Here is a 17159-nt window from a genome sequence, read left to right as displayed (position 1 = left end):
TATACATCCTATCATATATACTCATTAAATTACACAACCAATTCTAATTAAGATTTCAAAAGAAAATCTATTCTATTGACTTATTAAATTTATTAAAAGCAACCTAGGTTTCTGTTCATAAATAAATTAAACCGCTAAAAACTATTAAGAAAACGAAACAAGATCTATAAATAATCAGTTTTAAGATGTGGATTTGTGAATATGTCATTTCCACAAAGACATCAAAATGGCATTTAATCAGGCTTGGTCCACAATTAAATGACACATGCCCTTAGTAATGATTAAAAGTATATCGAACATACCTAATTACTTATGGTTTAAATACTTCATAATGGTCTTTAAATTACCTGGAAAATATTTTGTTTTTCAGGTTTAATATTCATTAAGTATACAGAAGTTTGATTACATTCATTTCCAAACTTGAGCAGTTAATTTTATACCTTGTCTCTAAAAGTGCATTTTTTAAAACATAACATATGAAACATTTAATATTTAATTGTTTCACATTTATTGAATCAATCAAAACACAAATATCCTCTTAGGGGAAAAGGAGTGATTTTCTCCTGTTTTTCTATGTTTTAAATTCTAATTTTTGCCCTTATTACCCACCTTTACCTTAGTTTTAAGGTTTTCCAAGTCTTAAAAAAAAGTCCATACTGATTCTCTTTTTCTAACTGTGATAAGTTATACAGAAATAAATTAATGATTATCTAAGGAGATAGTTCCTAAGCATTTTTGCATTGTGTAAAGGACTTCCCTTTTTAAGCCAAAGTTGGAATGTAAATCTTAAGTACTATTCAAATACTTTAAAAAGTCCTATCCAAACACTTTAAAAAGTTTACCAATAGAGGCAAAATAAGTACTGCAGAGTGATTTCTATGTACTTAATTTACATATTTTATCCTTTTAAGGAATATCACCTTTCACTATTTTTTCAATATGCCTTTTTATTGCCTAAGATATAGTATGTGTTCATTTCCCCTTTAATTTTGATTACTTCATCGTATGGCTTATGGTCTACAGACTGTTGGATAAAATTAAAAATAAGGTAAGATGGGAGTGTGAATCACAACAATCCTTGTAATAGTTCCAATTTTCATAATGAGCAACATAAATACTTTTAAGTGAGTGGAAAGATAAGAATCAGTACATAATGTATTTAGTGATGGTTCAAGTGATAATTATATCATCCTCCTATCCTCATGAGTCCATGTGTATTTGAGGTTAATTTGGCTGATATTCTAAAGGGAAGATATGGCCATGTTTTCATAAACTACTAATTTTCTTAAGTCAACTGTGCTTTAGTTGCTGTTTAAGTATTCATAAAAGGGAATGTTTAATGTCCACTTTTTTGTGACAAATTTTAAATCAGAATATCAAGGAATGATGTATAAAGATTCATTTGTTTTCTGAACTGGTAAGACAAACTCCTTTTAGTAAATACAAATTATGGAAAATTCTAGTAGCCCATTTAAATTCTAGTTGCAAGCAAGTATTTCCTTTTATAGAACAGTAATTAACATACCTCTTTTGAAAAATGGCTAATTAAAATAAATCATTTCTTTACATCATATGACTCCATAATTACTGTATTACAATCTATGAATTTATGCAGTGTTATGAACTTACTTGTCAATTTTTAGCAATTAAAGTAAGCATTGCCCTTAAGATAGCTAAAATCCTTTAAGTCCTAAACTTTTATGTAATCCCTTAGCAATGGAAACCCAAAGTATCTGATAAGGATTTTTGAGATAAAAAGACTCATCTTTAGAACCACAGTGGTTTACTTTCTTATCCTCAGAAAACTGAAATTTCTTTCTTTGGTTTTGTTTTTAATTTATGTATTGTAATACTCTGGTAAATACCTGTGATCAAAAATGTCGATATACAATGAGGGATTCACAACTGAAATAAATATATAATGGAATCTACAGGACTTAATATTTTTCATTCAAATATAACCTTATTTATTGTATACTAGCCTCCTGCAAAGGGGAATTTCCTTCACTCATAGGTTCCCCTAACTGCTTCTCCTCTTTTCCTTGGGCTATTAGTCAATATGCTTGTGAACCTGTTCAGGTGCTTCATGACATGAAGTCTTGAAGATATTTAGATGAAGGTGTCTTGAAATTTGCAGGCACAAAGCACTAAAGTACATCATCATATCAAATGAAGAAATGACCTTTGGAAGCAAAAAATAAAATGGATTAAGGTCTATCTTTTCTGAAGCAGTAGCTATTTTTCTGTCCTCCTCCCTATCCCACCCTGCAGATCTCGAACTTTAACCTAAATTCTTCAACAAAAATACTACATTTTCACGTACTTTCATATATCTCATATTTGGACCTCACTATAATCCTCTGGAACATGCAGGGTATTTCACAGTTATAAAAACTGAAGCTCAGAATGGTAAAAGGCCTAGACAAAAATACAAAAGCTTGAAAGTAACAGAACTCATCCTCTGACTCCACATTCTTTCAATTTTCTGCTGTACAACAAAGTCATAAATTTTCTATTAGAAGGGACTATCAGTCACTTAAAATCATCCCATCACATACATTTCTTTTTCCTTTGAGATGGTTGTAAGAAAGGCCTGGAAAAGACACTATAGTTGAGGAAAGTTATATACAAAATGTGTTGAATACAAAATTAAGGAGAAAGGCACACTTTAAAAAGTTTACTAGAGACCAAGGGCATATGCTTCCTTTCAGAAAAAGGAAGCTCGCAGCTCTGCCAGTGGAGAAGGAATTCTCACCCATGAGGGGAAAATCTCCCTGATGTATCATTTACTTGAAAAGCTCTATTTGACCTTTTTCTCTCTAAAGCAAGAAGCTTATGGCTTTTGTTATTTTAATTGTCATCCACATGTTTTTTTGTTGTTTTTTAATTGTGATCCACATAGTATTTTAGAGAAAAGTTCAATTTGCCTTCATCACCATAATCTCTACCACTGGCATAAACCAGTCCAACTCATTACAAAATAAGTGTTTGAATTATTTTTTTTAAGTAGGCTCCATGCTCAAAGTGGGGCTTGAACTCAACGACCCTGAGATCAAGAGTTGCATGCTCCACTCACTGAGCCAGCCACGCACCCTGTTGCTTTAATTTTTCACACCTGATGTTTTAATTACATTAACAATTCTATTTGGCAATGGACATTTAACTTTAGTAAAAGAAACCCTACGTTGACTATTTGGATATTTTGAATAATTACCTTCTATTTTTAAAATTTAGATTGTTTTGGAGCCCTAAAATTATGTATGGCAAATAGCAAATTAAAGAAAATTATTCTGATTTTCAAACACTTTTTAGACTATTGCCTGAAAAACTTCCAAGTATTAAGATTTATATCTCACTGCCATTTGAAGAATGGAAGACTTTTGAAGGGACCATGAATGGATATTAAACTATTTACTCCAGAAAAAGAATAATACTATAGAACCTAGCATAAAGGATCATCAGATGTACGGTGGTCCATGCACAGAACAGATATATTTTAATGCTTAAATCTAACAAATAGGGTAAATTATTCAAATTATCAAGAGATTCACTGACAGATTTCTTTTAGTACACTTTAATATGTGTTTATATATCACTAACAATTAGGTGAAAGTCACTGAGGTCCGGAGGTAGGGGAAAATAACGCAAAGCTGTTCAGAACCACTATTAATTGAAGACCATAAAGACAATATCTCAATAAAATAAAAATTGAATAATGCTCCCTTTATCCATGTTTGTGATTAAGGTGTAACAACAATGATTTTCTTTTCCTCAGATGGCTAGAGCTTCTCTCTCAAGAAACTTTATATGTTTTATAATCATTTTGAATAGAAACTAATATATATATTACCTATATACCACTTTCTTAAGCAGGACATAGGCAATGAGAATTTAACCTTTGCTTGATGAATCATCATTATTGATATAATGTCCTCATGAGCCATACAGGTACATCAGGTTGCTTAATTTTAGCACAAAATGGTTTCAGAATCCCATACTTGGTAATACTGTCTTTTCTGTTTTGTTTTTTCAATATTAACTGACAGTTCTTGATGCAAGAAGTACCCACCTTTGCTAACACTAACTCCATCTAATTTACCAGTTACCTGCTATAAGTTCGGTTTAATTCTAACAAGCTTGAATAAGTAAGATACTTAATAAGTATTTGCAGTTGTCTCGGTAGAGAGAAGTCATTTTCGGTAGGGGAGAAAGATGTATTTTTAAGGTACACAGTTGTGTTTTTAAAGATTTAAGCTGTTGAAAGCCTGATCTCCAGATAATGTGGGCCATTTCTATACACACAGAAAAATGATTAATGGCTTAAAAGGAGTAAATTTTTAATATTCAGAAACATTTACAGTATAAACTAGACAGTAAGGCTATCTGCTATCTCACTGAAATGACTCTTAAGCATAAGGTTATCTGACATCTATTAAAAACAAATAAAAATCTTAGCAGAAAAGAACTTACCATTGCTATCCAAAGAACAACATATTCGTCTACAAAATTATTAAAGTATTGGTCTAAAAATAAAAGACCTGGGCCAAAAAAGACAGTGTCTTGAAGATATAGTTCACTTTTGGTCATGTGAGCTATCTATAAAAAAGTAAACAAAATAATTTCACTATTAAATTTTAAATCTTTTAGCTTTTATTTTTCAGGACAGAACTATAACTTTAATTCACTATTCAGGCAAAGATAAAGAGACCATTTAATCTCACATTTGATCTGGAAACACTGATTCTAAAACTTCTCAAATTCATGATTGGGTAGCTCGTTAAAGTTCCCAATATTTAAATTCCTTGATATCAGAAAGTTATAGTTGCTAGTTACAGCTAAATGGATAATTAAAAGAATTTACCTTACAGAAAGGAAATTATCTCCCTGAATATAACATTAACTCATTCACAGTTTTACTTAGAGCATGAATAGCTAACTATTTATTGTAATGATAACACCATTAAAAACCTAACCATTGTATGAAATAGTTTCCAGCTTTGTATTTGAGGACCAAGTATATTATTTATATCATGAAACATAAATTAAAATAATTTCTTACCACCAATTTTTGTGAGACTTTAGCAAAGACACATCCAAACATCAGGGTATAAAGACAAGGATGCTTTTCAAACACATTAGTTGCTGACTTTTTATAGATCATTATTGCCAATATAATAATTATTCCTATGTGGAGTCCAGGTGACAAGACACTAGTGCCCTAAGGGATAGATAAATCAGAAAATCAGGATCATATTTTAACACTGCATTTATCACAGTGCAAACATTTTCTGAACATCTATTTTGTGTTAAGAACTAAAGACCTAAAGAAGAAGTATAATGTCCATGGCCTAAAGGAGTATCTAGATCTTAACTGTGCCTTCAAACTTCCACAAAACTATAGGGTTACAAAGAGGTAATACAGTGCCATAAATGTTTGATTTCAGTTTTATATACACCACATATTTTAAACTAATAACCATTAAAAAGTAACAATATGATCTATACCAAAAAAAGTAACAATATGAGCTATTCTATACAAAAATCCAATATTTGGATTGCCAAATTAACATATTTTTGTGCACATATTGAAATAAAGCTTTTTAAAAATTTTTTAAGGTTTTATTTAATTTTTAAAAATGTTTTATTTTTGACAGAGAAACAGAGCATGAGTGGGGGAGGGGCAGAGAGAGAGACACACACAGAATCTGAAACTCCAAGCTCTGAACTGTCAGCACAGAGCCCGACACAGGGCTCAAACCCACAAACTGGGAGATCATGACCTGACCTGAAGGTAGACGCTTAACCGATTGAGCCATTCAGGCACCCCAAGATTTTATTTTTAAATAATCTCTACATCCAACAAGGGGCTCAAACTTATAAACCTGAGATCAAGAGTCACATGCTTGATCAACTGAGATAGCAAGGCATCCCAACCTGCCAATTCTACAAAATATCTTAACCATTGATTAGGAAGTTTAATTCTGCCCTGGTCTATATACCAACATCCCCCACTCTCACCTTTTTTTCCATTTAGACTGCAAATGCAAATGCCTACACTGTATAACACTGTAAATCCAACCCATTACGTTTTTATCTATGTGAATCAGGATTCTCTCAGTAATGTTTATCCAAACAAAATATTGAAATTTGGTACTGAGGCTTACTAAATCTATAACTACTAATTTAAGTTTATTCATTAAAACAGACTTATTCTTATTGTTTACATGTTATAGGTTAGAATTTACTATAAAATTATAGTAATATTATAAATGCTATAAAATCATATACATAATAAAACACTATGTATACTATATGTTAATAAATTATAAAAATTTAGACTAATAAAATAGTGCTTTTATCTGTATTATGGTTCTGTAGATTTTATTCAAGAAAATCTGCTGCTAAAAACGCTGGAAAAGCACCAGTTTAAGTTAGAAATCAACTACTTCTTAGCCATAGTGTTTGATTTTTTATCTTCCTTCAAAATGTAATCAATGATTTCTTAATAAAATATTCTCTAAAGTGGACACTGATCCTAACTAAATCTTATTTTCTTTAGTGGAATTCATGTTCCAGGTAGTATTCTATTTTTATCATCTATGGTCAAGCAACAAGTATTTATAAGCACCTCATGCACAGTGCTGTCCAGAGATCAACTGAAAAACTGCAGAAAATGACAAATTAATTTTTCCAAACATATCAGGACTTATGTATCTATGTTTTATATTTTGCTTTTTAATTATGTACATGTGTATTCATAAATATTGATAATTTATGAATTATGTGGATTCCTTTGAAAATTGTCTTGAGAGCCAGTTTATAAGTCATTTAAGAGAATGAGACTTATTTTACTAAAAATGCCATATTTCATGTTTATTACTCTTATTTATTAAACCTGGATCCATACGACTGTCTTTTTTTCTCAAAATCAAATCTATCCTTTTTTTTTTTTAATGTTTTATTTATTTCTAGGAGAGAGAGAGAGAGAGAGAGAGAGACAGCGTGAGCAGGGGAGGGTCAGAGAGAGAGGGAGTCACAGACTGAAACAGGCTCCAGGCTCTGAGCTGGCAGTCAGCACAGAGCCCGACGCGGGCCTCGAACCCACGAACCGCGAGATCATGACCTAAGCGAAAGTCGGACGCTTAACCGACTAAGCCACCCAGGCGCCCCAAAATCAAATCTATCCTTAAAGGAAAGAAATTTTGAACTACAATACCAAGGAAATCAAAGAGAGTAAATTACAGCTCAAATGATTCTAAAAAGGCAATGTTTTGGCAGATGATGACATCACTGGACTAAGTACTTATGTTCTTATGTTTTTTGTTTGTTTTTAATGTTTATTAATTTATTTTGAGAGAGAGAGAGAGGTGGGGAGGGGTGGGAGAGAGAATTCCAAGTAGGCTCTGTGCTGCCAGTGCCGACGTGGCCTTGATCCCAGGAACCACTGTGAGATCATGACCTGAGCTGAAATCAAGAGCCAAATGCTTAACCAACTGAGTCACCCAGGTGCCCCTTTATCTTCTTATATTTATCTTAAAGATGACAATATGGCTTTTTAAAAACACAGATATTATATTTGCTTTAAAAGCTGGCAGGAATTCTGACCCTTTCCCACATAAAAGTACTGAAGTTTTAAAAAAATATATAAATACAAAAGTATTATAGTATGAGCAAAGGGAAGGGGGAAAAATAGTTACAAACAGAGGGAGGGAGGCAAACCACCAAAGACTCTTAAGTACAGAGAACAAACTGAGGGTAGACAGGGGCTGGGGGAGAGGGAAAATGGGTGATGGGCACTGTGGAGGGCACTTGTTGGGATGAGCACTGGGTGTTGTATGTAAGCCAATTTGACAATAAATCACATTTTAAAAAAAGCAAAAAACCAGAAACACACTGTATCTATTCAACTTAAGAATTAAGGTTTAAAATTTTACCTTTTAAAATATTAGAATAATTTAAAAAATGTTTTAATGTTTATGTCGGGGCGGGGGGGGAGGACAAAGAGAGAGGAAGACACAGAATCTGAAAAGGCTCCAGAAACAGAATCTGAGCTGTCAGCACAGAGCCTGATGAGGGGCTCAAACCCATGAACCGTGAGATCATGACCTAGGTTAAGTCAGATGCCCAACTGACCGAGCCACCCAGGTGCTCCAATAGTAGAATTATTTTTAAAAATATATTTCAGTGAAATTTCAATAAAATTTACTTCATGAGTAATAAATTTCCCTGTATGTGAAACCATGACCTTTGGCAACTTACCCACTATTAAGTCAGGAACTCATTCCCTCCTTCTCTCCCTTATTAGTGTAAGGCACAATACGCAAGAAAACAAATGGCAACTCTTAGTTATGTATGGTAATGAGACAGTAGATGATTAAATAGAATGCCAGAAAAGTCTACTAAGAAAAAGGCTATAGAAAAGAGGAAAAATGCTTTATCAGTTAAAATGTTTTAAAATGTTTTTGTATTACATGCCTAAAAACAAAGATATTTAGAATTCCCTTCCCTGTTCTTGGAACATCGGCATATTTTTAGTATTTCTGTATCTGGTAGTAATAAAGCTTACAATAAAATTAATCATAAATGATGATGAAATTAATATCTTACTGCTATAGTGGATCCATTCTTGCCAACACCACCATGGAGGATAACATGGAAATAATTTGAACAGGAAAATATTGCTCCACCTACTACTCCAAGAACTGGAAAGATCTTCAGTTTTATTTCTAGAATGGGTATCTTTAGGAGTAGAGGAAAGAAACAAATCGTTAAGAAAATAGAATTTCTTTTCCTATTAAATAGTAAGGAAACATTATGATATGGCCCTGTACATTAAGCTATCCTTTTTCTTATATAATCAAACCTTAACTCCTGGATATAGCCCAAAGTGGTAAATTTTTTTTATGGTTTTATTCATTAAGTGAAAAATGAATCCACCAAATTCAGGGAAGTCTACTTATATAATTGTGATGAAATATTTAATCTCACAAGCCTTCATCTGACTTAAACATGAAAAATGATAGTTCACTTGCATTTAGTACCTCTAAAAGGCAGCATCACAGGAAAAGTCAGACACCATGATCTGCATCAAGAATGTGACAAATATCACAGTGTGTGTGCATGCAAGAATTTTGTGTAGTTAATATCCAGGATTAAATCTCTAGCGGTATATTTACCTGTTGGTCAATTTGCTGTTCAAGAAAACTTCCAAAGGCAGCAAAGGATTTAAAAAACAGTAATAATAAATTGCCAAAAGCTATAGGTTAATGTGTTTTGAAAATAGACTGAAATATTATACCAACATTTGTGGAAACTACAAATGAACAAATTTAGAAAATCTACATCTAAAAAAGTATTCTTGTTAAGAATAAGCAGGTGTGCTTTCTTCCTATGGTATTGCCAAAATATTGAATGAAATGATTTTAAGATTAAATTAAATTCTTCCCTATTATAACTAAATCAGAATTAAATTTAAGACAACCACATCTGACTTAATAAATAAGCTAACTGCCTCTTGGTCAACATTCACCTTTTTATGGGAACTAGCTAGGCAGCTAATATAAAAGACACACTGCATCCTTCTAGTATGTATATTTTAGAGGCCTATAGTGGCATATCCTTGATTCTGTCATTCTTACAGGATGAGAAGGAATATGAATGTCTCAGGAAATGTACCACTACTTAAAAATATGCTCCAAGTCTGAGCCCAGTGATATGAACTGTAGCTGGCAATTCTGAAACTAAATGCCTCAGAGAAATCTCACTGTTTTTTTAATGGAATTAATTTTTAGAGCAATTTTAGATTCATGACAAAATTATGTGGAAAATACATAAAGTCCCCATTTACTCTCTACCCTCAACCCCCAGGGTATCCTATACTATCAACATTCCCCACTGGAGTGTTAATATTTGTTATAATGCATTAACCTATCCTGAATATTACCACCCAAAGTCCATAGTTTCCATTACAGTTTACTCTTGGTGGTATATACATTCTATGAGTTTGAACAAATGCATGACAGATATCCACCATTATAGTATCATACCAGAATAGTTTCACTGCCCTAAAAATCCCCTGTGCTTTTTCTATTAACCCTCCTTCACCCGTAAACTCTGGCAACTGCTGATCTTTTCACTGTCTCTATCATTTTGCCTTTTCCAGAATGGCATATATTTGGAATCATACAATATGCAGCCACCTTCTCAGACTGGTTTCTTTCACTAAGTAATATGCATCTAAGGTCCCTCCATGTCTTTTCATGTCTTGATAGTGCTTTCTTTTTAACGCTGAATAATACTCCATTGCCTGCATGTACCATAATGTATCCATTCACCTACTGAAGGACATCTTGATTGCTTCCATGTTTTGGCAATTATGAATAAGGCCGCTGTAAACATCCATGTTCAGGTTCTTGTGTGGACATAAGTTTTCTGCTTATTTGGGTAAATATCAAGGAGCACAGTCGCTGGATCCTATGGTAAGAGTATGTTTAGTTTTGTATCTCTTACTATTTTTACCGGAGGTATATATATATATATACACTCACATATATATATATAATATATATACGAGTGATTAAAAACCTAGAGTCTGGAATTAGTCTTCTTAATTCCAGTACTTACTAGCTATGTGTCCTTAGACAAATTAGTTAATCATTCTAAGACTTACTTATACAACAAAATAATGATAGTATCTACTTCAGGGTATTGTACTGAGGGTCAGATAAAACAGTGATGCTAAATTGTGGGAACATAAGATGTTCAATAAATGTTAGTTGTTGGCTATTGATATTATTCTTCTTATTCTTAACTCTATGGCATGAGGTTGTGAGTCAGCCAGTGTTATGGGCTTAGGTTTTAAAGACAGAATCATTTATTTCTTCATAAATTCTCGTTCTATGCAAAGCATGAATTTATCACAGTGGCCTCCTTAGAGTCAACTTTTACCAAAACACTGATGCCAACCAAGCAGAAAATAAAAACAATCCTTAATATGGGAAACTTTACCTCACAGTAGATTGTAAAAAATGCAAATTATTAACTTTTCTTTCCTAATATTGAGGGAAAGTTTCAAACAGAAAATATTTTACGGAATTTACTTTTATATATCTATTTTATGTGATAAATTTTAGCCTAGAAAAGGTAGTTCCACTAGCATGTTAAATTTTGTATTAGGGCAATGGGGTCATTTTCTTTGTGATAATATATTCATGCATAGGGAAAAATGCCATAATAAGGTATATAGGGATAGCAAAATTATAAAATGAAGAAAAAAAGGTTAAGAAGTGGTATGACCATTAAATACAATATGAAGAATTCTAAAGAAAATTAACAATGCATTTTCCTAAATATTTGTAAAGTACTTAAATATAAATTTAAATATTCAGATTTACCGTATAGTCCCACATTGTTGCTCCTCCAAGTGTAGACAATACAAAGACCATCACTAAAGCTACCTGAATTTCGGTTACATCCACTCTAAAGACGAAGGACAAAGAATAGAAAAGATGTTTGTAAATAAAATTCCTAAATATGAAGATCAGTAACCATATGTTAAATATCAAAGGTGTAAGAATCTTTATAAGCCTAGCTTATTTGTACCTTTAGTTCCATCACTGAATTATCAATTTACACTGTGGAACTGAGCCCACTGAACAGCATGTGCTCACATACAGGTAAACACGAGGATATGCACAGAGGAAAAAAGCTTGTATAGCATGTATAAAATTGCTGAGAGCAATTATCATTGAAGTTACAAAAGGACTTTACTTTCTACTTTATGTACTTATGTAATGTTTGAATTGAATTTTTTGAATTGAATAATGTTTGAATTATTGAATTTTTAAATAACAATCATGTAGTAATCTTGTAATGAGGAAAAATTAGAATAATATAAAAACAACCAGATAACTCAGGACAAATTCTTAAATATTCCCAAGTGAATTTCACTTGAAAACTAGGGAAAATTCAAACAGCTTTCCTTATTAGGTTACTAATAGCCACTGTAGTTTTTTTGTTTCCACAGACATTTTTTTCCCTAATATATGCACATGTTAAGTTTCTTTAAAAAAAAAAAACTCTGCAAAACCAACCAACATCAGTCTCTAGTCTGTATTCTCTGAAGCTACTAACCCCTCTTCTCCTTTGCTCCATAAACAGGCTAACTAAAAAGTGGTATTCATTTGTAATTTCCTCCTCTTCATATTTGCTGCTTAATTTACTGTAGTCTGTTTTTTGGCCCCATTCTACTAAAATTGTTTAAGGGAAACAATGACTTTCAATTGATCAAATGTAAGAAATCCATTTCAGTTAATATCTTGGATAACTTCTCTGCACTATTTAAAATGCTGATCATTCCCTCTTTCTCGAAATGTTCTGCTATGTTCTTATTTATTCCATGCTCTCTCCTGATTCTCCTGCCTTGCTGGAAGCTCTTCTCATGTTCCTTCCTAGATTGCTGCTTCTTCCATATCTGAATTGCTACTATATCCAGAATTCCATCTTTTCTCCTTTTAGGTTTTCTGAACAATTTTATCTATATTTAGACTACCATCTATAGGCTAAGGACCTCAAAATCCCTATCTCCAAATTCATATAATTTTTTTCTGAGCTCCAGGTTTTGATATCTGTCTACCTACTTGACATCTCTCCTTTGATGCCCTGGAGTCTTCAGATGCTCTAGGAATACTTACTGCTCAGCAAATATAAGACATGTAGTGTGATTAGATGATAAATTAAAACCAGGCAGGGAAGAAAAGACTTCCAGACTATGTTACTTTGGGGGCAGTTAGGAGGAGAAGGTGAACTGAACATTAAACCACAAAGAAAAGGAAAATATAAAAAATGATATCCAGTTTTTGTTTTGCTTTGTTTTTTGTAAGATCAGTGGCAGGCAAACCAAGGCCTCCAGTCTGAATGGAGAAATAGTCAAGCTGGTTCAAAAATGTAAACCTAATAGTATAACATGTAGTACTTTGTAGAGAAAAAGGAAGAAAGGTACTAACAATTACTGAGCATCTATTATGAGTCTTATGAGCTATAAATTATACCAATAAATCATTTTTTGGAGAGGGAAACAAACGGTTTTTCCATGCTTGTACTGGAACAGCTGAATGTTGCCACAGGAAAATGCGTTTAGGGCCAGCTCTCTTCCCACTATACTTACAACTTATTACCAGAGTTCTGTGCTCTTTTCCAGTAAGAAGGGTAGAATTACACTAAATTATCCATAATTTTCCCAGGGTATGACTAGTGACCAGAAGCAACTAGGAAAGCTGGTAGGGATTATAGAATAAATTTTCTCTCAATGAACTAAATGACGCATATGAGGATTGAGCTAGGAACCTGGGTTTCACATATGCATCATTCGCCTCACAGATTTTATATTAAACTCAAAGCTTCCTTCTCCCTAAACGACAGTTCTTGAGTCTGGAAACAAGAAAGCTGAAAGGATATAATCAAACAAGAGAATCACTCGCCAAATACTCAAATATTTGAACTGTGAAGAAATAGTTGAAGCTTGAAAAATATATTATGCCTAATATATTTAAATTAAAAGAATATTCTGTATAACAGTTTACAAAGAGAACTCATTAATGGGTCCAAGTTTTTAAAATTTGGATCCAAAAAAAGACTTTAAAAATCCAAGAAAGATGGGCATTAGGGATATTGTCTAAGTATATCCTTAATCCCCAAACTGTTATCATGGAGGACAGTCTACAACAGTGCTATTCAAAGTGTGATCTAGAATTAGTTACCAGTCTGCAAGGAGTGAAGAAATTGAGACTAAACATTTAAAAACTTATGTGATAATGACGCAGTAATTTTGTATTTGTTGAATTAAATGAAATATTGAGGACTTTATTTTATTGTCTGTTTTTGTGTTTTAGTTTTTAACTGCATGTTATTAGTCCACCAACGGGTGGGGGGTAGGGGTAGAAACTACTCCTTTACCGTAATTTTTTTTCCATAATGCCGCATGGAAATTCTCATGCTTTTGAAATAAAAGAAAACACGAAGTCTAAATGTTCACATGTAAATAACAAAATAGGGCACAATACAACTGAACATTGGACATGGTTTAGGATTTAAGATTAAGCTTTAAAGCATTGCTCTATTATTGAATTACATAAGATATTTGCTACAGGAGAGCAAACATGCTATAAATAAAATATGCCTTATCTCGCATGGCAAGCATTAGTATAGAGACAAATTTTAACTATAATTCTATACAGTGCTAAGGAAAATACTAACTAATGTACCACTGACTAAAAAAATCTTTAATAGTTAAAAAGTATAATTAAAAACACCTATTAATACTTTATAGTTTAAATGATCTAATTCAAGGTAACAAATTCATATTTACATTGAAATCCACGTATTTTCAAAAGATATAACAGGTAACCATGAAAATATCCACAAGTAGTATAGCATTTCTACTTCTCTTCTGTATTCCAATAATATAAATACTGTAAAAATTAAGTCTCTTAATAGATAAATGGATAAAGAAGATATGAGATACACACAAACACACACAAGAATATTACTCTGCCATAAAAAGAAGGAAATCTTGCCATCTGCAACAACATAGATGGAGCTAGAGGGTAAAATGCTAAGTGAAAGAAGTCAGAGAAAGAGAGATACCATATTATTTCGCTCATGTAAATTTAAGAAATAAAACACAAGCAAACTAAAAAAGAGAAAAACCAAAAAAAGACTCAGTTAAAAAGAACAAACTGATGGTTACCAGAGGGAAGGTGGGCGGGGGGATGGGTGAAATAGGTGATGGGGATTAAAAGCACGTGATGATCACTGACTAATGTACAGAATTGCTGAATCACTATATATCATACACCGGAACTAATATAATACTATATGTTAACTATGCTGAAATTAAATATTTTAAAAATAATTTAGCCTCTCAGTGACAAATTTTCAAGAAATCCATCCTAACCAACAGACCATTGATACTGACATAGTTTGTAAGCATTTCCAAAGGTGCGATGTACTACATATAGATCCTTCTTGTAATGTTAAGCTGAAACATCAGTCTATCCTACTCAAAGCTCCATGATATTTTTACCTTGTCAAAGTGATAATAAACTATAGGGCTTAGGATCTCTGCAATCCAGTGTTAGTATTTTATTTATTTTCTTTTAGTTTATTTATATTTAAATTTTTTTTCACATTTATTTTTGACCCCCCCCCCCCCCACACACACACACAGAGTGTAAGCAGGGTAGGAGAAGAGAGAGAGGGAGACACAGAATCAGAAGCAGTCTCCAGGCTCTGAGCTATCAGCACAGAGCCCGACATGGGGCTCAAATTCATGGACTGCGAAATCATGACCTGAGCCGAAGTCAGACACTTTACCACTGAGCCACCCAGTTGCCCCAGTTTATTTATTTTGAGAGAGACAGCGACAGTGGGGGGGGGGGGGGGAAGGAGGGGGAAGGGAAGAGAGAGAGGGAGAGAGAGAGAATCCTAAGCAAGGTCTGCTCTGTTAGCTGTTAGAGATGCAGGGCTCATGACCTAAGCCAAAATCAAGAGACCATGACATAAGCCAAAACCAAGAGTTGGATGCTCAACCAACTGAGGCATCTCTCCAGTGTTAGTATTTTAAATGGCTGTCCCCACCCCTCCACCCCTGCCCAAACACTGCAGGATTTCCTTCTGTCCCCTATGTGCTGCGAACTCCATCACAATAGTCATTTCCCTAAAGTTCTGAGTACTTTCTTTCCTCATGGTTCTGCCTAGATTTACTCCAATCTGTCTGGCAGAGTCCACCCACAAGTAACAAATCTTTGTATCTCCCATTCTGGGCACACAATAGGCTCTCAATCAATAGCAAATTAATGTAAAATTTACAACTACGCTAGAAAGATTTTTAATGAAGTTAGAAGCCAAAAAGGTAAAATGTTAGTCATTAAATAGTAACAACAGTAATAATAATTAACCAGAGCACTGCATTATTTTATTACTCTAGTTTACCATAGGAAGTTCAGCAAGTTAAAATGCATTAGATTTTGCAAAGCTACTTTTCTATTTTGGCATATCTTAATTTATAAATAGATACAGATTCTTATTTTACATAGTTGCCTTGAATTTTTAACCAGGCGTTTTGATCCTTGGGTTCTTGATCAGTAGATAGGGAATCAAAAAAAGAGTCAAATTTTCCATAAAAGTGTTCTTAACTAATTCAACCTACAATTAACTTCTCCTTACTTAGGGTTTCTTCAGTCCTTATGGAAACCTAGAGCAAGACAGTTTACACTTGGCAATGGTCTGTATTAGCAGTGTCACAGAAGTATTATATCATCCCCTTGATATATATATCCTAAAACAGGAATTTTTTTAAAATGCATTTTGTATCCTTCCACAGAATCTAATATATTGCTGGTCCCAGGGAACTGAACAACAGTCGCTAAGAGTGTGGAGTTTGGAGTCAAACGGACTTGAGTTTTAATCCTGGCTCTACGCTTAATAGCAGTGTAAGAAAGTTATAGAATCTCTCTGCCTCATTTGTACAGTGGGTAATAATAGCCTTACAGGGTTACTGTGAGGAATAAATGAGCTAATGCATGTAAAGCACTTAGAATAGTGCCTGAAACATGCAAGCACATGAGGTTGTACTGCAATTATTCCATAATTTAGAATCAATGTGATGAGTTGCCTATGGCCTTCCTTCTGTTACATGATTCATAGACTTGGGCTTCTCCTGATGATACTTTTAGTATCATCAGAGGTTTTTTGTTTTTTGTTTTTCCAGAACCGTTTCTCCTATGCAGCAATAAAGCGGAACTACAAAGAATCAGTAGATATGGGAAGGCAGAGCTGAGAATGAGTCAATGGCGGACAGTTTTGAAGGATTAGGCAGAGAGGGAGCTGATGGGAAAGAGGAAAACAAAATTGAATTCTTGCTTTGTGTGCTGTTTCCTGATGTCTAAGAAAGAGGCATCAGAGGCATATTTATCATCTGATGTTTATCTCTAACATTTTCAAGGTGCTTTTACATTATCGCATCAATTGTCTACCACAACTGAGGAGTCTCACAATTATCTGTGTTTGATGACTGATGTAACGGGTGCCCCTTTTTGGGTACATGAAGAGTGACCAAAAAGGACCCTTAGATTCCATATTTCATTATTTTATTATATAAG

The 17159-nt window shown here is 33.3% G+C and overlaps 1 protein-coding gene across 4 annotated transcripts in view; it reads right to left on the bottom strand.

Annotated features, from left to right (window-relative positions):
* The window catches only part of CHPT1 (choline phosphotransferase 1), a 31087-nt gene that overhangs the window by 501 nt on the left and 13427 nt on the right, over positions 1-17159 (bottom strand). Inside the window, exons 4-8 of one of the 4 annotated variants that reach the window (XR_005531788.1) lie at positions 11394-11478; positions 8608-8739; positions 5060-5218; positions 4471-4596; positions 1983-2182 (exon numbers count right to left, since the gene is read on the bottom strand). Coding sequence is in view for 2 of the 4 variants with exons in the window: in XM_039252501.1 (XP_039108432.1) it covers positions 2072-2182; positions 4471-4596; positions 5060-5218; positions 8608-8739; positions 11394-11478 (613 nt within the window). In the remaining 2 variants the exon portion in view is untranslated. Of the gene's footprint in view, positions 1-1962; positions 2183-4470; positions 4597-5059; positions 5219-8607; positions 8740-11393; positions 11479-17159 lie in introns of all 4 variants that reach the window. The other 3 variants (XR_005531789.1, XM_039252501.1, XM_039252503.1) reach the window with 3 other exon arrangements.

This window comes from Hyaena hyaena, unplaced genomic scaffold, assembly GCF_003009895.1.
Source record: "Hyaena hyaena isolate Hyena2069 unplaced genomic scaffold, ASM300989v1 scaffold_417, whole genome shotgun sequence".
Classification (NCBI taxonomy): domain Eukaryota; kingdom Metazoa; phylum Chordata; class Mammalia; order Carnivora; family Hyaenidae; genus Hyaena; species Hyaena hyaena.
This window is presented reverse-complemented; position numbering and strand designations above follow the sequence as displayed.